General features: G+C 39.4%; 2 protein-coding genes and 1 pseudogene across 4 annotated transcripts; 2 read left to right on the forward strand and 1 right to left on the reverse strand.

Annotated features, from left to right (window-relative positions):
- Positions 1-487: 487 nt before the first annotated feature.
- On the reverse strand, positions 488-9,584 carry fbxo8 (F-box protein 8). 3 transcript variants are annotated; one of them, XM_029147214.3, is made up of 9 exons: positions 9,448-9,584; positions 9,290-9,334; positions 8,479-8,578; positions 6,723-6,806; positions 6,397-6,541; positions 5,790-5,916; positions 5,389-5,507; positions 4,928-5,124; positions 488-3,597 (listed from the first exon to the last, which is right to left on the reverse strand). In XM_029147214.3, the coding sequence occupies exons 3-9, from the start codon at positions 8,576-8,578 to the stop codon at positions 3,410-3,412; spliced, it is 960 nt and encodes a 319-aa protein (XP_029003047.1). In that variant the 5' UTR covers positions 9,290-9,334; positions 9,448-9,584; the 3' UTR covers positions 488-3,409. The 3 variants fall into 3 exon arrangements, with proteins under 3 accessions (XP_029003047.1, XP_029003039.1, XP_029003056.1); XM_029147206.3 differs by having other exon boundaries at positions 9,290-9,355; positions 9,448-9,578; XM_029147223.3 differs by lacking the exons at positions 9,290-9,334; positions 9,448-9,584 and adding an exon at positions 8,919-9,062.
- A 180-nt stretch (positions 9,585-9,764) lies between these two features.
- On the forward strand, positions 9,765-15,597 carry LOC114853604 (multidrug and toxin extrusion protein 1-like; annotated as a pseudogene).
- Positions 15,598-16,450: 853 nt separating this feature from the next.
- LOC114853596 (multidrug and toxin extrusion protein 1-like) lies at positions 16,451-21,431 on the forward strand. The gene is made up of 16 exons (XM_029147160.3): positions 16,451-16,694; positions 17,364-17,465; positions 17,554-17,622; positions 17,761-17,909; positions 18,169-18,211; positions 18,503-18,547; positions 18,629-18,726; positions 18,868-18,965; positions 19,059-19,240; positions 19,310-19,418; positions 19,682-19,757; positions 19,928-19,997; positions 20,080-20,212; positions 20,309-20,403; positions 20,484-20,544; positions 20,613-21,431. Exons 1-16 carry the CDS (start codon positions 16,527-16,529, stop codon positions 20,951-20,953), a joined length of 1,839 nt encoding a protein of 612 aa, XP_029002993.1. The 5' UTR covers positions 16,451-16,526; the 3' UTR covers positions 20,954-21,431.
- Positions 21,432-22,229: the final 798 nt, after the last annotated feature.

Here is a 22,229-nt window from a genome sequence, read left to right on the forward strand (position 1 = left end):
CAGTATATGTACATTCTTCAGATCATCAGTCATTAATTTTTTGTCTTTTTTTGGAATTTCTAATAAATTCCTAGAGCTTGCTAGCATTTCTAGAGCATTTTTAAAATAAATAACAAATATAAAGAATAATGCTGCTGTCTCCGTGTTTCTGTCTCAGCCTTTTTGCTCATAAAAGTGTTTTTTTTTTCCTTTCACATAATGCTCAGTGCTCACCTCATTCAATTTCCTGCTTCTATAAAGCAGCAGCGTTCTAGAGAGCACTGGCAGCAGTAAATCTACCAGTAGACAGACACACGGAGCCGGAAAGAAAATTGTGATCTATCAGTGATCATGTCCTTATGTTTCTTCGGAACTAATGAATCAAAGCATTTCTGCTTGAGGCTTTGCCAGCAGCTGTGTTGTATATAAGTATTGCAAAAAGTCAGACAAGAGATGAGTAGAGGACAGTCATCAGGAGAAAGAGAAATCAACAAGTTTACCAGCTGCGTGAAAGCGTCTAAAACAAATAGACATAAAAATTCTTTATTGCCATTATGCAAACATATGACAAACGTTTGGTTGGTAGCTCTCTTTTAAAAACACAGTGGTTTACAGTGGCCCAGATTTGTTCTTGCTACATGTGCCCGAATGTGATTAGGTCTGTGTGGCCCAGTGCCATCTTTGGCCCTGAAATGTGATTTGGTCCAGATGGGCCACATGTGGCACGGACCCATCGAACCCTTATGCATTCCTAAGGGGAAAATGAGCTGTCAAAAGCTTCATATTTCAAAAGTATGCTGGACTAGATGCTGAAACAGTACGAAGAACCATAATAAAGATTTAAATAACGTTCACGCTAAAACACAATTAATTATGTTAATCGCCTATCTCCTCCCAGATACACTTATTTTCCCAACTATTCTCTTTTCTCTCATCATGGACAAACTGTGTCTGTTTCCGGCCCAAAAAAAACAGTTTTAATTACTGCCCATTTTATTATTGTTGTCTTTTTTCTCTACTCTATCCACTCAGCCCAATTAGTTGCAGCAGATTGTGGTCCACTCTTGCCTCCTCAGGTGACACTTGTTTGATTTTCTATGTGTATATCATATCTTAAAGCTTTATAGCTTTATTTTCTGACACCACAGCAAACTCCTAGTCCTGTAAAGTGTTCTTTACTGTAATGAATAGTATGATTCTAAATATACATAGTTGTATTTTTACTTTATGTACTGGCACAATACAAATAAACTGAAGAGTAGCACAATGGTGTAGTCCCTGCACAGCAAGAAAGACCTGGACCTGATTCCTGGGATGTCCAGATGGAGTTTGCAGTTTCCATGTTCTCCCTGCCTCCACATGTTCTCTCTGGTACTGCGGTTCTCTCACCCAGTCCAAAGACATGAGGGCAAATTGATCCGAGTAGGTGTGAGAGAGGTTGTTGATAGGCGGGCAACCTGTACCCCACTTCTGCCCTAAGGACAGCTGGAACAGGCTGGAATAGGAATAGACTACTGCATCCACCACTATAACAGCTACAGTCCACAGTCTGCGTTGAGTTTACATTACAAACACGTGGTTTTACTGCTGTATGCAAGGCATCACTCTTGCCACTTCAAAGAATTGTAAGGCCGAGTGGAGAGCGAGCTGCGACTTGTGACTGCTTATTAGAACAAATTATGCTACCCTATTGCATTTGTTGGTCGAATAACTTTTGCAAGTGTTTTGAACCATTCTTCTAAAGACCATGAATGATCAGTGTGTGTTAGTGGAGGCAAGAGGCAAGCGGATTCATGTAAGAATGGACAGTTCACACTCCACCTATTACATGTACAATCCCTATTTCCACTATTTCTATTCTCATTTCCCCAAAACACTTTAATAATTTATTATTAATTTATTATAAATGATTAAAGTAAGAGTTTGATTAATCCCAAAGTAGGCTGGTTAAATCATAACCACATTATCATAGGACATTATCGATAAATATCCATAAATAGGAACAGAATGAGGAACACACTAGGTCATTTTGCTTGCATGTCGATGGAAACCAAGCAAGATGAGTTGATTTAAGAATCCCAACATCCTAAGAGAGCGAGCCCAAGGTAAAGCTAAAGCATGGGCATCATTAGTTTTTCCAACAAGACAACAATCTCAAACATACCTCAGTCCTCCAAGAATTGGTTATACATAACAGAAAATATCTGCCTGGATTTAAAAAAAATGTAGTTGAATAGAACAAGCATAATAGAACTTTAGGTAATTGCCCATGAGAAATTAGCTAAGGACTGTCTGTATCGTATTAACAGCCAAAGCAAATGATTGGCTTTAATGTTCTTTTATCTAGATGAAATAATACCAAAAATGCATGTTTTTAAAAAAACTAAAGAAAAAGGTTTGTTAAATTTTCCAGAAAGATTATAATTTCATAATCACTGGATTAGGGTTTGACAAAACATTATAGAATATCAAATATTCTCCCAAGACACCCAAAAGACAAAGCTACTTAATGTATCACATAATACATTATATTTTTGAAGATCGACATTTGCCAGATACACATTTGTAAACAAAACCTGTCACACAGAAACCTGAAAAGGAATAAAATTACAGCTTGGTGAATCTGAATTATACCCATGTGGGCTAAAACAGCAGATAGAAATCAAATAAAAAGAAATAAAACAAAAAGGAAATTGGATGCTAACAACCTAATAATCCATAGGGCATAGAAAGGTCCCGGCCAGTAAGGCAGAACTGAACAAGCCATTTAGACAGAAGGTGACATGCCTTCAAAAAGAAAAAAGCAAGTCCAGTTCCCACTGAACAGAACCTTTGGGATAATAAATACAATTTTGATGTTAACCACTGAAGTATATACAGTACTGTATCACTGTCAATGATTTGTTAATAAGCTCCAATTAGTTCAGGTTCTTTATTAGTGAGCATTGTTTTAGCATTAGTGTGTAAAACAGTATATGGCAATAATGAGTAAAATTTTGATTTGTTTATGAACAAAATCTAATGTAGACCAAAACCAAAAACAAATCAGGATGACTGTCTCAGCACCTTTCACGACCAAGGCAAGGCCTTCCCCTAAGACATATAAATATCAGTCAGCACATTATGGGGTCCTTCATGCTTTCATATCCTTCTTTGCTGCAAGTTTCTTTTAAAGACACTTCAGACTGTTGTTCTTCTATTTGATTAAAATTTAATAACATTGCTAACATTTGGTGACACAATCTAAAGTGCATTTTGCCTGTTTGACTAATATTTATAGTACAAATAATTTGTTGATTTTATTAAACAACATGAATGTTGTTAAATGACGTTTTCACTATGATACATTCAGATATTTGTAGTAACCCAGTCATAGGTTACTGTCCTTCTGTGCAGCATGACTACTCCTCATGGGCGGCAGTGGATAAAGCTATGCAGCAACATGACCAATCAAATAAATGTTGTCATAGAGGTGACCAACAAAGTCATCCGAGACATTATGAGCTGCTCGGCGAGTGTTCCTGATAAACTCCCTCTTTGACATTTTGTTTTTGACATGGGGGCTGCTCAGGTCAATGGACAGCAGGATGAGACTGTAGCACAGCACATAAACAGCATCTGTAGAGACAATAGCAAACATAGATCAAACACAATTCTCAAAAACCTTTCACACAATCATCCATCAATTCATCTGTGATCTTTGTTCTGTCATTAAAAATTCTTCACCTTGTCCACATACAGTAGACTAGGGCCGGTCTGTCGTCACACAGCCCACCTCAGACTCCAAACACCGCTCAAGACAAACTCAGCTGAAAACAGGATTCCCACCACTGGCACCCACTTGATCTGAACAGCTACCTGACTGCAATACAATTAACAAGGCACAGCTACCTTGCTTATGGAACCTGGATCAGACTAGAAAAGTTGTTGTTGTACAACATAAACGACTGTTAGCATTGATGTTGGAATTGTTCTCATACTCAAATATCTCAAATCCACAAATATATTTAGTCTGTGGTTATAATTTAGTGTACATTACTGTAACAATACCCAGGCTGTAGGGGCCACCCTACAAGCAAGCTAGCAGTTGGCCATACTGGTGCCACTGCCGCTAATAGTGGGCCAGCATCAAACAGGAAACTATAGGAGGTGGTGTGCGCACCCGTTTCATACACCAGCAAGTGACAGTGTTTTGGGCCGGGTTTGTCTTGGGCAGTGTTTGGACTGAACTTGAGGTGCAGCTGTGTGAGTCTAAACATACTGTTCTAAGACAGAATTGGGTTAATTTGCTAAACGTGAAAAAAGGAGGAAATGCAATTCAAACTAAATGTGTGTGTACACATTAGAGTCATAAATGTACCTGAAGGTCTAAAAACTGAATCGGAATAATTGGGGCCATTTAAGCTGAATATGGATGGCTAGGACAAATGTGTGATAATACTGGTAGTTGTTTTTTTTTTTAATAAAGCAATTCATGAACCAATCACAAGATTACTAATATAAGATCAACAAAACTCAAGCACAGAGTAGGAGCTTATTATGGCTATATATGAAATAAAAAAAATGCCTGTCAGACAAGCAGCACATAATAATGCACAAAATGCACATAATAACAATACAAATACAGGTGTTTACCATACACTGTACATGCTTTAAATGCCACTCTCCTCTATATACTTCATTTAAATTTTAGACAAAGAATAATGGTGTGTCTCTTTACTGTCTATGTTGATTTAAAAATTTTAAAAAAAGAAAATGAGCACAACAATATCAGCAACAATAATCATAAAGCTATGTATGTATAGGATTTTTTAATAAAAATCCCAGTTTAACCCCTCATCTTCATTTTGTACAATACAAAAATGTATTATACACATTCTGTACAACTAGTACAGAATGTGAAAAGTGCTGTGTTTGCGTGTTTATGTATGTATTTGCAACAGCTAACCTGGACTGAGTCCCAGTTCTCTGACAAGGCCTGGGTTACAGGTACAAAATCTTTGACTGAACTTAGTGATGAGGGCTTCTAAATACTCTCCTCTCTCCTCTGGTGCGTGTATGTGTCTGAAAAAGTCACGCAGAGCATTGGGAAGGAACTGGTTACTGAAATTATGGAGGGTGACTAACTCATCCAGGACATCCCGCCTGTAAAAAAAAAGCAAACAGGTAATGCCCTTGCTCAAGAATTTGACATATTGAATTCTAAGTCCAAAAAATTACTTACTTTACTACTTTAATACTTTATAAATATACTTTCGATTTTTTAGAAGACACAGTAAATAAACATAAACAATATAACTTATAACTAATAATGGCTCTGGTATGGTTTTAGACAGTGTCCAGGTGAAAAATATTAGGCATTAGTATGAAAGTCTAACAATGAAAAAATGAACATTTTTGGGTGCTAACCTCTCATCCAGGTAAATTCTCAGCATCTTCCAGTTGAGCCTTCTGGTGTAGAAAATGAACTTAGCCAGCTCAGTTGGATGATCTACTAGTATACCTTTAGACATGAAATACAAAAAACCCTTTTACACACACACACACACACACACACACACACACACACACACACACACACACACACACACACACACACACACACACACACACACACACACACACACACATTAAAAGTCTATTCAATATAAATAAAAAATACAGACAGATTTTAACATGTCTTATATAATTTTAAATTAAAATGTATTTTTTTTCATTAATTCTGAACCAATATACTATGTATCCACTTATAATATACAGTCTCTAAAATCATGAGCATCTTAATGACTACAGATCTTAGATTGGGTTACCTCCTGTGGGTTAGCATTGAATGTCAAGCTGCCTTCATCTAGCTGCAGGTATAGTCTTCTATATGAGAAACCAGCAGGTAGTCTTCTGTTATAGATGGAGCAGTGACCCCATGTGGACTTACACAGCCTGGTGAATCAACACAAACACAGTAGAAAACAAACCAAACATATCTTTATAGTAAACAACATGTCAAAAAAGGATAATAAACAATGACAACAACGCTGGGTCAAACATTTGTAAAATAAATGTCAACCCTTTAAAGCCACTGTATTTGATACATAGTTAGTTTGCAATTGGAAAAAAATGATAAAAATTGTCTATATTTTCCAAATTATATAGACCACTACACTGATATTTATATCTAAAGTTAACATTGTTGTGAGCAATAACAGCCCAATGGATCAAATGTGTTTAATAACATGTGCAATGAACATAATAATATAGTACAACAATTAGTTTGATATAATTTTTTTAAAGATGTGTGTTAAGTTTTAACCTCATAAATCCATTGCAATTAAAATATTTGTTGAAGCATACGAGTCTTAAAGAAAATTTATAATAGTTATAAAATGTGTTTATCAACAATAGAGATGTAGGACAACATACCCCTGCCATAGATATTCGTCATTCCCCAGGTCCTGCCACACACATCCAGCCAGGCACAGATCAGTAGCATTTAAGTATGACAATATGGTAATTCCTAATTCAGGTGGCAGCATCTCCAAATCTATAAAACCATGCTGCTCTTTGCCTGCAGTCATTGTGGGGAAAAAAAGGAGATAAATATAGACAAATTCAGATTCTACAAATACTAAAGCCTACAATGTACAATATATTTAATACTATATCATATCAGTGTGGAAATATCGATATAAATTAAGATGTATATTTGCAAAAATTCCAAACTATGCACAAAAGCCGTTTGTCTGTACCTCCCCTTCGTGTTCTTAGCAAATGGTAGATGTCAGGGCCATAACAATAGTGTGGAGTTCTTCTCTGGGGATCTCCATCCCTTCCTAGGAAAAAAATATAATTTTAAATCTGGTTATTTTATTTTTTTTATTATTAAAATGTATTATTGACTGGTTGATTTGCACTTTTGCCATTAGATTTACAGACTACAAACCCCTTCAAAAACAATAAACAATTAAAAAAAATTAAACAACAATTAAAACACAGGAAGCACACACCAGCGAAGGCTGGACCAAACATTAATAGGATCATGGCCTGTGAAGAACCCATGACAGGTAACCCACCACGCCCCGATGAAGACCCAACATCCCTGAACCACTGCCCCAACAAGGATGATCTAAAGTTACACCCGAACGGCCCAGCAACACAGAACAAGAAGAACACAGAATCACTGTTTGGCTGTTTTAAAGTGTGTGTCTCACACAATCACTGTTTGACACACTTGTTTCAACTGCAGCTCCCCAAGTGCCAGCGTAAAAAAAACGTGACTGTAATTAATTGAGCTTTTTTTGCCAGTGAAGTACAAAGCATCAGAACTCAGCCTTAATAATGATATAGTTGAAACCAGATGTTTACATACACTGTGTAAAAAGACACACCTTTTTCTCGCTGTCTGAAATTAAATCAGTAAACCTCTCCTGTTTTAGATTAGTTAGAATTAGGAAAATTATTTCTATTTGCTAAATGCTGCAAAATGAGAGAATATTTCAGAAAGATTTTTTTTCAGAAAGATACTTTTTTTAAGTCAGAAGTTTACATACATAAACAATACTATGTTTACTGACAACATATGAGTTAATTAGAGACTTCCGTGTTTGACAGTATGTAAAAATCAAAAGAAATCAGCCAAGGTATCAGAAAGAGAATTGTATGGTTTATCCTTGGGTGCAATTTCAACATGTTTAAAAGTACCACATTCATCTGTTCAAACAACTTTCTACAAGTATAAACAACATGGGAATATCCAGCCTTCATAATGCTCAGGAAGGAGATTGTTTCTTCTTCTTCTTCTTTGTTTCACAAATGACCTCTTTTTTGGTCCAAAAGGTGCAAATCAGCCCCAGAATCAAAGCTAAAAACCTTGTGAAGATGGTGATTGAAGCTGACAACAGTGTGTCATTATTCACAGTCAAACAACTTCCGTACTGATGCAGGCTAAAAGGCCACTCAGCCAGGAAGAAGCCATTACTCCAAAAGCAACAAAAAAGACAAGCTGCAGTTTTCAAACACAAACAAGGACAAAGACCCTGATTTTTGGAGACATTTCCTAAGGTCTGATGAAAGTGAACGTATTTGGCCATAACTAACATGACTAAAGTAACATTTGGAGAAGAAAATGAGAACATAACTGAGAACACCATCCCAACTGTGAAGTACGGTGGTGACAGCATCATGTGAGGCTTTTTGGCATCATAAAGAGCATTTGTGGAAATATTGAAGCAGCATCTCAAGCCATCAGCTAGGAAGTTGAAGCTTGGACGCAAATGGGTCTTTCAATTGGACAATGACTCTAAGCAGCCAAAATTACATGATATTAATGTACTATTTATTCCTATCAAAAGGTGCACTTTAAGTTAACTAATTTTAGTTTCCTTTTGTTTTGCTGCCAATAATTTAAAGGCTAAAGTATAAAAAAGTGAAAAGTCAACTAAGATCAAGATCAACTAGCGGTACTTGAAATAGCGGCCACTAATATCATAAGGCAGTATTGATTACCCAGCTCTCGGCTTCCTCCTCCCTCAGCCAGTCGGTCAGCCATCTCTTCCTGAAGTTGCTGCTGTTGTCTGGGTGGTAATCTCCACAGTATCTGACCCATCTATACAGCAGCACAGCAAACAGAATTTAAACTGCTCCACATTACTAGAACACTATCACTTTCTCCAGCCTTTTTCTCTACTTTGCTCCCCAGCATGTGACACAGGAGAATATACTGGATGATTTGACAAATCATTCTACCGAGTGTTTACATGAATCTGCTCACATATACTTGTCAGTTACTTTTTACTATCTTGTGTATGTATTCGTACATGTAAAACACATTTGTTACATGCAAGTCTAAATACACCACTAAAACACACTTAGCCCTCCCCTATGAGTCAGTTAGTGACTAGAAAGCCGGGAAAGAACGAGTATGAATAATTCCGTATTCAACTTACAAGTATGTGCTTATATCAGAAAGCTGTCCCGTGTCCTTTGCCTCTCGGTCAATTACGTCAGCGGCGTTACATAAACAAATCTATTACACTTGTGTTTATGTTGAAAGTTGCAGCTAGCAAAGTAGTTTGACCTGTAGTCCCGCCCACCGTTCGGTCAATCATTGGTCAAACACGACAAAACAGCTTCCCAAACACAACGTCATTGGACAGGTTACTGTACATTCATCATGTGTATTCGCAAATTCCGAATTAGCTTACCGAGCTATTTTAAATTTAGTCCACCACATAGGTTCGTTTTTAGTCCAGCATATGACCCTTTTCTTTCCCAGGCAATCTGCGAGCGATAGAAAGCTGTAAACTGATTTACTTACCTGAGTTTTGTGATTCCTCTGACAACCCAGCTCCCTCACGTACAGCTAGAAAAACCGAATTCCCCCCTATTAAACGTATCCAAATGCCATTGTATTTAGCCAAAGGCAAACAAAAAGAAATCAAATGCACTCTTCACGCTTTTCGAGAGAAACATTACCGTGGCCTCTTCTTACGACTTTGTTTGTTTACAACCCACTCTTGTCATCTCTGGCGCTCCCTTTTGTCTCTCCCTGCCATCACAGACTCGGACCTGGTTGCAGGCATGATGGCGGCGGGGTCCTCACAAACCGGAAGCCACATTTTCCCAGATTTCACGAGCGGACCGGCCTGCAGACACGTCGATGGGCCGCGATGATGGGTGGTTGCTCAAAAAGCGGAACCTGTAATCTTCTTCTCGTCTGATGGCGGTTGGCAAATAGCTGACATGTGCTTTATCGCTACCTAGTGGAAAGGAGTGGGGATCACAATCATGTCAAATGGAGAAGAGAAAAAAAGAGGTTAAATGTGTTTTATTTTATGTTTTACTGGAACTTGAACTTTAATATCATTGTAACTGTAGTATGCATAAATGCATGGTTCAGGGGCTGTTTTCCAGCTCCACACTTTTAGTTTAGATATCTTCTCATCACACAGGTGCTGCTGGAGACACTAGTGCAGCGATTAAGCTTTCTTGAAATGCAGAGAGAGTAGTTCACCTCAGAACCTATATACACAGTCACTACTATCACAAGCTGCCGCCATTTTTCTTATACAGTAGTTAAAATGGTTTAACAGTATGAATACAATAAAATAGTATTTCATTTGCTTTGTTTTTACTTTATAATGGTTTGTTCAACTTAATGTCATATATTCTGTTTTAGTCTTTAAGTTAAAATGAACAAGCAAATGTTTCATTTGAATGAGATGAACTACACAGTCAGTACTGGATCACCCATAAACCACTGGTCAGTCACTGTCGATAACATGAGCTGCATACGAGACTCAGACAAACTCAATATCAAACTCAGGGTCAGTTTATTTCTGCGTGTTGCATGTGAATAATATATCTGTACACGGCAAATTTAACGTCACGTTTCCTCGACGGTGACGGTCTCCTCACACGGCGCTTCTCGTTTTACAGCACGTGCGCGGGCCCCTGTTCGGAGCCTGCACGCGTATAAATACGTGCTCCGCAGCGCTTGTTTGAAGCGCGTTGTTACACAGATATTAGTCGCGTCTCGTCCGCTGGGAAAGTTGTATTTTCCTCATGGGGAGTTCAGATAAAACTCCACAGAAACTGCGCGATGAGGCGAAGAAATACGCAAAAGCAGCTGAAGCGGCTGCTTGTCCAGACTTCGTTCGTCTCAAGAGCGTTTTACCACCGAAGTACCGCAACGAGCTGCTAGAACTTTTCAAACTAGCTGGACCCGTGGTGAGTCTTTGAACGCACCGCTCCGCCACCGTTGCTCTGTGAAACCCATTTCTTCCCAGGATGTATGACACTATTTCTTTACCCTATTTTAGTTTAGTTGCAGACATTATGTTTTCATATACATTTTCTTAACTTTCTATTTGGAGCACTAGGATCCTCACGCTGTCCTATTGGATTCCCAGCAGAAGTTTTTTTCTCAATGCTTTGAGCTGTTGTTCTGTTGCAGGTAGTGCCAGAAGAGAAAACGTGGCTGTAAAAGCACGTAAAAATAGACTGTGTCCACATGCAGCTTCCTGCCTGAGCATCCTAATCCACCGACAATCATCCAGTCAACAACCTGTGTGTCTGTTGTCACAAAGATTTCAGGTGTAACGCTTAGTTCTACTAAATGCATCTGTCTTGTTTTGTTTTCCAGATCATTTCCCAGGCCATGATCTTCATGGTCAGTTTTGTCAGCATGGTTTTCTGTGGTCACTTGGGGAAAAATGAACTTGCAGGAGTATCGCTGGCAATTGCGGTGAGACCTACACACATATAAATACAACAACGCTTTAACCTGTTAACTCATCTGCTTTCGCCTGACAGGTGCTCAACGTGACCGGTGTTTCCATTGGTGTTGGATTGTCGCTAACTTGTGATACCCTCATATCTCAGGTCGTGTCTCTGTTTTTATCGTGCTCTTTTAGTCGTACCCTTGGATGTGGGTGTAATATGTGACCCCCCTCCTCTAACTCATCTTGTTTATGTGTCTGCTTGCTCTCTGCAGACGTATGGCAGCGGTAACTTGAAGCGAGTGGGTGTGATTCTGCAGAGGGGGGTTCTGATTCTGCTCCTGGCCTGTTTCCCCTGCTGGGCCGTCCTCATCAACACTGAACCCCTGTTACTGGCTGTCAGACAGAGTCCAGAGGTCGCCAGGTACACTATGAACTGTGGCCGACACCTATGCTCGTGTAGTTACTGTGTGGAAGCACCTCTATATCCAACCTGCAGTCGTATGTATAGTCGTACGTATTGACTCCACCAGTTTTACTCTGTAACATGCATTGTACGTACACAAATTGTACGCCTCAGACCTGCTATATGTCTTGTTTGTCTTTCTGCTTAAAGTCTCTCCCAGCTTTATGTGAAGATCTTCATGCCTGCTCTGCCGGTGAGTGTGGCACACTAACCTAATCTCAAAAAAAAAAAAAAAACACGAGAGAGAGATTAATTATGAGATTTGACAATCCTCCATGAGGAAGCATTGGGTGATGATGGGACGGTCTCAATTTAGTTTTTACTGTTTTAGGTTCACAACCTCTGACTAATTTGGAGAAACTTTGGCTGAGTTGGTTGATTTTGAAAAATCTATATCGCTATAATTCATATCTATTATGAGGATTGCTATGGAGCTGGATGCAGAGGTTAATTTAGGACCTACTTATGTCCAAATGTATTAACCATTTCTTCTTCTGCAGGAATTGTAGTAATGAATCAATACTCAAATTCATGTTTTCTGTCTTCAGGCCACTTTCATGTACCAGCTGCAAGGGAAGTACCTTCAAAATCAGGGCATTATTTGGCCTCAGGTGATAACTGGAACTATTGGAAACGTCCTAAATGCAGTCATCAACTACATCTTCCTCTTTCCTCTGGATCTGGGTGTCGCGTAAGTTCTCCTACTTATCATAACTAAAACAGATGGTGAGCTCAGTGAGACTATGCTATCTGATGTAGGGTTGATTTTTGTTTTGGGTGGTTTCAACGTTATTTTTTGTGAAGTCACAAGAATTTTAATGAGCATCTAAACGGAAAATGTATTTGTTTGAAGTGGATCTGCAGCAGCTAACGCCATCTCCCAGTACGTGCTGGCTGTGGCCCTGTACCTTAACATCTACTGGAGGGGGCCTCACAAGGCCACATGGACAGGTACAGTAAAAGCGGTTAACATGTCCAATCAAGGTTGGCTTGTTTTTTCTTTTTCATTCTTTAGAACTAAACAGGCAAACATTGATGTCAGGTTTATTAGCAAAAAGAATTGCTGTACAAAGATGAAGCCAAGTGAACATCTAAATATACACCTCTGACCCACAGGCTGGTCACTGGACTGTCTGCAGGAATGGGGACCCTTTGTTAAGTTGGCCATTCCCAGTATGCTCATGCTTTGCCTGGAGTAGTGGCTGTTTGAAGTGGGAGCATTCCTGGCTGGTATCATTAGTGAGGTTGAGCTGGGAGCTCAGTCCATAATATATCAGCTGTCTGTTGTAGCTTTTATGGTAAATATAATTGAATATCAATTAATAGCAAGTGACTTTACTGCTCTGGTGTTGAGTTCTTCCTATATTTCCTCCACAGTTCCCGCTAGGAATCTCTGCTGCTGCCAGTGTCCGGGTTGGGAACGCTCTTGGTGCAGGAAACGTGGAACAGGGTAAAATTTTATGCAAAGTCCCCATCATCTGTGCATGTGAGAGCTCATATACTGTGCACGTGTAACTTTGCCTACAACATGTCTGTGTATTTCTGCTAATTTCTCTTATTTAAAACAAATAATCAATGGAAAACTTTTATGTCCTGTTGCAGTTATAATTTCTTGCATTGTGGGAACTGCATTCAGCTTGGCTAGACAAGACATTGGATACATGTTCACTAAAGAGCAGTAAGTAAAACTCCCAGCTGTTCATCCAGCTGAACAGTATTTGTTGTCCAACAGTGATGTGGGGGTTGTGAGAAATCTTTAAGGAAGCTTAAACAAATAGTTTGTCAAAACTCTCCTGTCAACACGGGAGGGATGTACAGTATGAATGATTATTATACTGGATGGATGGATGGATGGATGGATGGATGGATGGATGGATGGATGGATGGATGGATGGATGGATTGTGTAGGTCGATGGATGGATGGATGGATGGATGGATGGATGGATTGTGTAGGTCGATGGATGGATGGATGGATGGATGGATGGATGGATGGATGGATGGATGGATGGATGGATTGTGTAGGTCGATGGATGGATGGATGGATGGATGGATGGATGGATGGATGGATGGATGGATGGATGGATGGATGGATGGATGGATGGATGGATGGATGGATTGTGTAGGTCGATGGATGGATGGATGGATGGATGGATGGATGGATGGATGGATGGATGGATGGATGGATGGATGGATTGTGTAGGTCGATGGATGGATGGATGGATGGATGGATGGATGGATGGATGGATGGATGGATGGATGGATGGATGGATGGATGCATGGATGGATGCATGGATGGATGCATGGATGCATGGATGATGATGACGGATGGGGGTGAATAACTATTAATATAATGATAGAGAACATGCTGTATTGTGTTATTAACTGCAGAACATAAACCATTAAAGTCCAGTGATAGATGCAATCAACAAATTAAAATGAAATGAGCTGAATTTCTGTCTTTTTATTAAAGGGACATCTTAGACAGAGTGTCTGAGGTCACGTTTGTATTCATCTTCATGCATGCTGCTGATGGCACTGCGGTGAGAAACAGTTACAACAACCATAGACATTTCAGATATGACTCAGAAATACAGAAAATGTTCAACCACATCTGATGTGTCACCAGGCTGTAAGTGGAGGCGTCCTCAGGGGAGCAGGAAAACCGCTGGTTGGTGCTCTGTGTAACCTGGTGGGATACTACTTCATCGGGTTTCCCATCGGTGTGTCTCTCATGTTCGCAATGAAAATGGGCATTATAGGTAAGAACGGACCAGTGCTGGTGTGATTATGTACTCTAGCCTCATCTCCTGCTTGGAGCTCATTCAAGAATGACTTTTTTCTCATTTTACTAGGACTATGGATAGGACTCACAATTTGTGTGCTTCTGCAGTCAGTTTTCATTATTGCATATTTGTACAAACTCAATTGGATGAAAGCTTCAGAGGAAGTGAGTTTCCACGTCTGATCGGTCAAAATGTGATGGTTTGATTAAACCTCACAATGAGAGCTGCCTGTAACGTGTTCCATCAGGCTCTCGTGAGGGCAGGAGTCAGAGTACAAGTACAAGAAAATGAGGCGGTGAAGATGGACAATGTGGGTAAGTACAGACACAATGAAGCTCTGTTCTGCCACTGTCTGTCAATACTACAGTGTGCTTCTCTCAAACCTCTAGGCTCCAGTCAGACACCGGACCAGAGCAGCGCTGCTCCACCCCAAGGTGACAATGCTCCAGAAAATCACGTGGAGGTGCAAATTCCAGATAATCCAGACCACAATGTATCTACAACCACCACAGTGGGAGCTGTTCTCCCAGTAAAGCAGCTCGTTCTACGACGTGGACTGACGTTGCTGCTTATGGTTGTCATCCTTGTTGCTGGAGTCCTACTCTGTGACTTTCTAACCCACCTGTTGAAATGAGTCTTTTAATAGAGCTGACTGTCGGCTGACCAGGTTTTATTGCGCAACGTTCCACTATTTTTAAAATAAGCAAACTAATATAAAATACAAATAATTAAGGTCAGTTACTCAGGTTTTTAAACTCCTACAAAATAAAGAAGTAAAGAACTCCAAATGTCAAACTGTTAAATATAATGAATACAATCAGTTACTATGTCTTTGCGATGGCAATAAGCTATAATTTATTGGGTTTATGCAAAGAAGACTACTTTTAGTTGCACTCACTCATGGACTCTAGGAACTCTACGCTTTGAAGCTTATCTTTAAAAGCATTTTTTGTTTGTTTGTTTGTTGTTCTCTTTTTTTGAGAAGAACAATTTTTATGTCATTGAATTTATAATGTGCATTTTGTTGTTACAAGACATCAAAAGTCCTATGCTGTATATAGAGGTTTTACATTCATTAATTGTAATTGTGAGTAATTATGTAATTTATTTCCCCGAATAAAGATCAGATCCTAAAAAGTGATGAAAAAAAATTCAATTCAAATTCTGTGGCCAAAATGTTTGTTGGGGAACATACATTTATTGACATTACACCAACTTAAAGGAGGCATCAATAATTGGTTATTAGCTATATATATATTATCAGTTGTCTAAATTTAAAATGAACTTTTCCTACAATCCCTCATTATTCTATTCTATCCTGCTTTGCCTGTTGTCTTCTATGTCTCTTTGCTGCTGAAAACAAAAGAATTTCCCCATCATAGGATTAATGAAGTCTTATTTTATTATAATTTATAAATCAATCAGCTGTAAATCAGTTATTTATCATCTAATCTCTTTCCTTTCTCTAACCTAATTTTTAAAAAAGTTAAAAAGTAAAAAACAAGGTCCATAAATGTATTACACAAATGAATTATATGATGACACATCAAGGACGTTAAGACACAACCACTGACCGAACAAAGCAAGAGGCGCAGTTCCATAGGTTTAGAGAACCGATGAACACTATACTATACACTATAGGTTTCTCCTCAGTCTCTCGTTTATATGTTTCTACTGTTTCTGTCATTTTTGCTCAGTGATTTATCCATAGTGCTGTTAAAATGGACCTGCTCATCTAACACATACATCTTCTGCAGAAGGTTGTACAAAGCCTGGTTCCTCTCTCCGTGTTTTGGCGATTTTCAACATGTCTGACATTCTACTAAAACTTATTTAGTCACCGTTTACACCTCTTACCTCTTAAATTACCAGTTCACGCAAACATTGTGTCGTAAAAACAAGGCGTCAAAATAAAGTTTAATTCAAACCAAACCCGGTTGGCTTTAATCACGCTCCTCAATTGACAGCACGTGCGCGACTCCTCCACGGACCCTTCAAATACATTTGTCGGCGCCGCGTTTAAAACACGCTGTGACTGTGACACACTCCTCTCGGACCGTCCGCGGACAAACACTTCTTTTAGTTATGGAGGCCGCACCGCCCGTTAACAACGCGGACGCAGTGATGGGAGACGTCAAAGACGACACAGCACCCACAGCTGTTTGTTCGCGCTGGGGGCTTCATCTAAGCAACGTTTTACCGCCAAACTACCGTGACGAGCTGGCGCAAGTTTTGAAAATCGCTGTACCAGTGGTGAGTGCTGGGTGCTTGAACGCACCACCGCGCATCTGTCGGACTGTTGAAATGATCTCAGGCTGTAGTCTCTGTAAAGTAGTGTTTATTTCTCCTGTTGATGCGGATGGTGTTTTCCATCCGAGTTAGAAACACGCGATGGACACTGCGTGAAATGTAATTTGTGCATTTTAAATGTCTGATATTTAATGTAAATCTAGAACATATGGGTCTGAAAATACCACCACAGGGGAAAATATATTTTCTCCAACAACATTCATGTATCATAGATTTGCATAGAATCCTTGAACAGTATTGGTGTTCTTGATGCAGGCAGAGTCCTACAGACCTTGGATTATTCGAGTGTAGGACAGTGTTTGTGGTCAATATTACAGTATACAGACCTGTAGAATGGATGGCTACGATACATACACACACTGGCAGGCTACACGACAAATCCACGTGGAGTCACGAAGTTATAAGACGATGTGAACCAAAGCCTTGGTTTTCTGACCTTACACTGCAAAGTAAGGACTCAACCAGCAGATGGCGCCAAACTGAGTCTAAGCCTTTGACTTGGGCGACTGATTTGTGCATAAAAACATGACTGTAGCATATTTTCAACGCAGGTACATAGGCTCAGCAGCACCTTCGTCTCTGAACACCATAATAAGTTAAGTTGTTTTTCAGATCCTTTCCCAGGTCATGGCTTACATGATCACAACTGTCAGCATGATTTTCTGTGGCCACTTGGGGACAAATGAATTTGCAGGCGTGTCATTGGCCATTGCGGTGAGACCTATAAATACAGTTTTATTTAATTAATGTGCATGTTTGCTTCCCTCTGATCAAGAGTTGTTTTATTTATGTTTTATTTCAGGTGCTCAACGTGATGGCTATTTCTGTTGGCATTGGATTGTCCCTAACTTGTGATACACTCGTGTCTCAGGTGCTGTGTTAGTTGTACTTTATCCCCTTAAAACAGCAAATGCTGTTTGTCTACAGTACTTTGTAGACGCAGTAGTTCAGTTTTACTCCAGAGTGTTTTCTGCAGCTCTGTTTGAGTCTGTGTGCTTGCTCTCTGCAGACGTATGGCAGCGGTAACTTGAAGCGAGTGGGTGTGATTCTGCAGAGGGGGGTTCTGATTCTGCTCCTGGCCTGTTTTCCCTGCTGGGCCGTCCTCATCAACACTGAACCCCTGTTACTGGCTGTCAGACAGAATCCAGAGGTCGCCAGGTTAGTAACTACTGCCTTTTTTTTTTTTTTTTTTTTTTTTTTTAAATAGAAGCCATAAAACCTTTAAACCAGTAGGGGGCACAAACAGGATGTAAATACTGACCTTGTTATCAACAATTTCTGCACAGACAGCAGCATAATCAGGAAGTTTGAATGTTTAAAAAGTCCATTATAACTCTTGAAAGTTTAAAACTCAGTTGTACAAACACCTTGTCAGTTCTGCTGTTTCATAAGCACATCTTTGTCTTTCTACATGAAGGGTTTCCCAGCTGTATGTGAAGATCTTCATGCCCGCTCTGCCGGTGAGTGTGGCAAAAGGTCTTTTGTGTATGTGGTGACAACTGTGGTCCCATTTGCGCTTTTCCGGTTTTGGCCACACTAGAAATGACTAAATAACCATTTAAAAGCAAAGCAGAGCTGGTTGGTTAATGACCAAGATCTTCAGTTGTCTGAGGAATTTTTCTCATTACATACAGACCAAGGAACTCTGGCTGAGCTGGTTATCACTGCAAAATCTCAATTATTGGAACAGATACTTATTTATTTGGTTTTTGACTATTGATCAATTTTCTTCACAACAAACTTGTCTTCAGGCCGCTTTCCTTTACCAGCTGCAAGGAAAGTACCTTCAAAATCAGGTAATGTTCAAGTCCCTTTGTAGAAGTTTGACACATGGTCAGGTTCAGCAGACTAATCCAAGGCTGTGCTGGGGATTGCAGGGAATTGTCTGGCCTCCGGTCATAACTGGAGCTATTGGAAACGTCCTAAATATTATCATCAACTACATCTTCCTCTTTCCTCTGGATATGGGTGTTGCGTAAGTCCTCCTAAATTGTCGGGTTTTCTTTAGGTTGATGTACAACAGTTTTATCTTGACTGATGTAAATTGGTCACACTTTGTACATTTTACTGTCAAAAGAATTTTAATGATTATCTCACCCTAAACTTTTATTTGAAGTGGATCTGCAGCAGCTAACGTCATCTCTCGGTACGTGCTGGCCGTGGCCTTATTCATTTACATCTACAGCAGGGGGCTTCACAAGGCCACATGGGGAGGTAGGGTCCTGTATGAGTAAGTTCAAATCAACTGATTTTGATAAGAGCCCATCGGACAACAGAAATGTCGTGTTCTGTACCTCTGCCCCGCAGGCTGGTCACTGGACTGTCTGCAGGAATGGGGAACCTTTGTCAAACTGGCCGTTCCCTGTCTGCTCATGATGTGTCTGAAGTGGTGGCTGCTTGAAGTGGCAGCATTCCTGGCTGGTATCATTAGTGAGGCTGAGCTGGGCGCTCACGCCATAATATATCAGCTGAATATGATCGCTTTCATGGTAAATATTACTGGAATATCATTGAAGAACAATTACTGTATTGCACTCTGACTTTCTGTTCCTCCACAGTTCCCACTAGGCTTCACTGCAGCTGCAGGTCAAAGAGTTGGAACGGCTCTTGGTTCAGGAAATGTAGCACAGGCTAAGCTCTCATGCAAAGTCTCCACCATCTGTGCATGTGAGGGTCGCACACTCAGCAACTTGTACATTTTATACGCACAATGTTTTACAGCTACACTAAGCTTAGTTATTTTACATTGGCATCAAATAAGCTTAATACATGTGGATTTTTTTCCCACTCTGCAGCAGGTGATGACACAAACAAAGCAATGACGTAACACTTGCAGTTCTGTAATTTACATGATTACACATTCCACTGCTTTTTTTGTCTCATAGGTTAAAAAAAAATTAACTTATTTTTTTTTTTTTTTTTTTTTGCAGTTATACTTTGTAGCATTGTGGGAATTGTGTTCACCTTGGCTAGACATGAGATTGGATGCATCTTCACCAAAGCGCAGTGAGTGTTAATTGTTATAATTACAACCGGTAATTTGAAACCTGATACATTGGCATGTGTAAAATTATTATTTTAGATATCATTTCTACTGGCGGAAACAGTTTCACAATAAGCAACACAACAAAGAATTGTAAATGTGCAACACATGTAGGCATCACTTTTTGTTAAAGGAACATCGTTCTGAGGGTTTCTGAAGTCATGGTTACATTTTTCTTCATGCACGTAGCTGATGGGACTGCGGTGAGAAACAATTAAAACTACATTATGCAATTTAGAAATGATTGAGAGGACTCGGATGTTTTATGATGCATTGTGTCAACAGGTTGTAATTGGAGGCGTCCTCAGAGGAACAGGGAAACAGTTTGTTGGTGCTCTGTGTAACTTGGTGGGATACTACTTCATTGGTTTTCCCATCGGTGTGTCTCTCATGTTCGCAAAGAAAATGGGGATTTTGGGTAAGAATGGACCAGTGCTGGTGTGATTATGTACTCTAGCCTCATCTCCTGCTTGGAGCTCATTCAAGAATGACTTATTTTTTCTCATTTTACTAGGACTATGGATAGGACTCACAATTTGTGCAATTCTGCAGTTGGTTTTCTTTATTGCATATTTGTTCAAACTCAACTGGATAAAAGCCGCAGAAGAGGTGAGTTTCTACATCTGATCAGTCAAAATGTGGTTTGATTAAACCTTACAATGAGAGCCTCCTGTAACTTGTTCCATCAGGCTCTCGTGAGGGCAGGAGTCAGAGTACACGCAAATGAGACGGTACAGATGGACAATATGGGTAAGTACAGACAATGACGTTCTGTCACTGTCGGTCAATGCTACAGTGTGGTTCTCTCAAACCTCTAGGCTCCAGTCAGACACCGGACCAGAGCAGTGCTGCTCCACCCCAAGGTGACAATGCTCAAGAGGGTCAGGCGCAACCAGAGCTGCCTATGCCACCAAATCCAGGCCAGACTGTATCTACAACCACCACAGTGGGAGCTGATAATCCAGACCAGACTGTATCTACAACCACCACAGTGGGAGCTGATAATCCAGACCAGACTGTATCCACAACCACCACAGTGGGAGTGGTTCTCCCAGTGAAGCAGCTCATTCTACGACGTGGTCTGACGTTGCTGCTTATGGTTGGAATCCTTGTTGCTGGAGTCCTACTCAGCGACTTCTTAACCCACCTGCAGAAGTGAGTCTTCAATGCAGGTTTATTTTAAAGATTACATTTACATATCTTAATATAAGTTTTAACAGTAGGTGATCTGTTCACATTGATCCCACTGACATTAGTTTAAGTCTGATATTTTAGAAAGATAAAAAGAGCAAATGAGTTTTTTTGACTCTGCAGGCAGTACAAGAGTAGAAGAGTAAGAGTGCTACAGTGTTGTACTGTGAGACTTGATGTAGTACCATACTGTTTTTTGTTTTTAAATCTCTTTAGGAGTTTGTTCTTACAACTAGAGGTGGTTTTATTTAGTTTTGATGCAGAGATGACTGCTCCAGTCAGAGCAGTCCATGTCTAATATCACTGCAATCTATTGCCTAAACCTAGATTTATTTTTATTTTTTTTGTTCTTTTAAAAAAACAATTTTTATGTCATTGAAAATGTTGTTGAACTGAGGTTGTTGTTTCAATGCAAACATTTAATAAAAGTGTTTCCATCACTTTGATTTGCTTTGCCAATTATTTTTACTTTTATAATTACAAAGCTCATCAGCCTCTTTATGTCTCAGGTGTTTTGTTAGTGTAACCTTAGGGTGCTTTCACGCCTTAATTCATTTGGTTTGGTCTGAATCAGTTGATGAGTTTGTAAACTTGTAGCAATTTCTCCTTGGTTCTGTTTAACACAGAAAAATCAAAGCGAACCAAAACATTTCACTTCAAACCACGTGAAAATGTTCTCTTCGCTGATTGGTCAGATGTCTGTCTCTCCACGGGAGCAGAAGAGTAAATACTCTATGGGAAGAAGGTCCCGTGTCGTGTATCACTTCACGTTTCGGTGACAAGACATAGTTTTACAATGGGGTCAACCTACATGGATCGGTCCTTATTTTTGCACAGACAGCTTATTATTGTTGTTACTTCACTACTTTTGAATGACACTGATTTTATGAATTGTTACTCTGGAAACTTTATAAAGTGGTGCTATTTCATAGGCAGACCATATTTCACTTTAATTAGTCTTCAGTGCAGGTTTATTTTTAAGATGACATATCTCTTGGTACAAGGCTGGTTTGGGGGGGTGGGCATCAGTTTTTTGATATGCTGAGTTTAATATTGTAAGAAAAAGAAAATGACTTTTTTTCATAACTTCCATAAGCTGAATAATTCAGAAATGATCTAATATATTTAAACTATTTTAATCTAATCTAATTTTTTAAACAATTTTTGTTATTGAAAATGTTATTCTTACAATATTCAATTTTTATTGATGTGTTTACAAAATGTCCTACACTCTAGAATTTGCG

The sequence above is a fragment of the Betta splendens genome, chromosome 1 (assembly GCF_900634795.4).
Source record: "Betta splendens chromosome 1, fBetSpl5.4, whole genome shotgun sequence".
Taxonomy (NCBI): domain Eukaryota; kingdom Metazoa; phylum Chordata; class Actinopteri; order Anabantiformes; family Osphronemidae; genus Betta; species Betta splendens.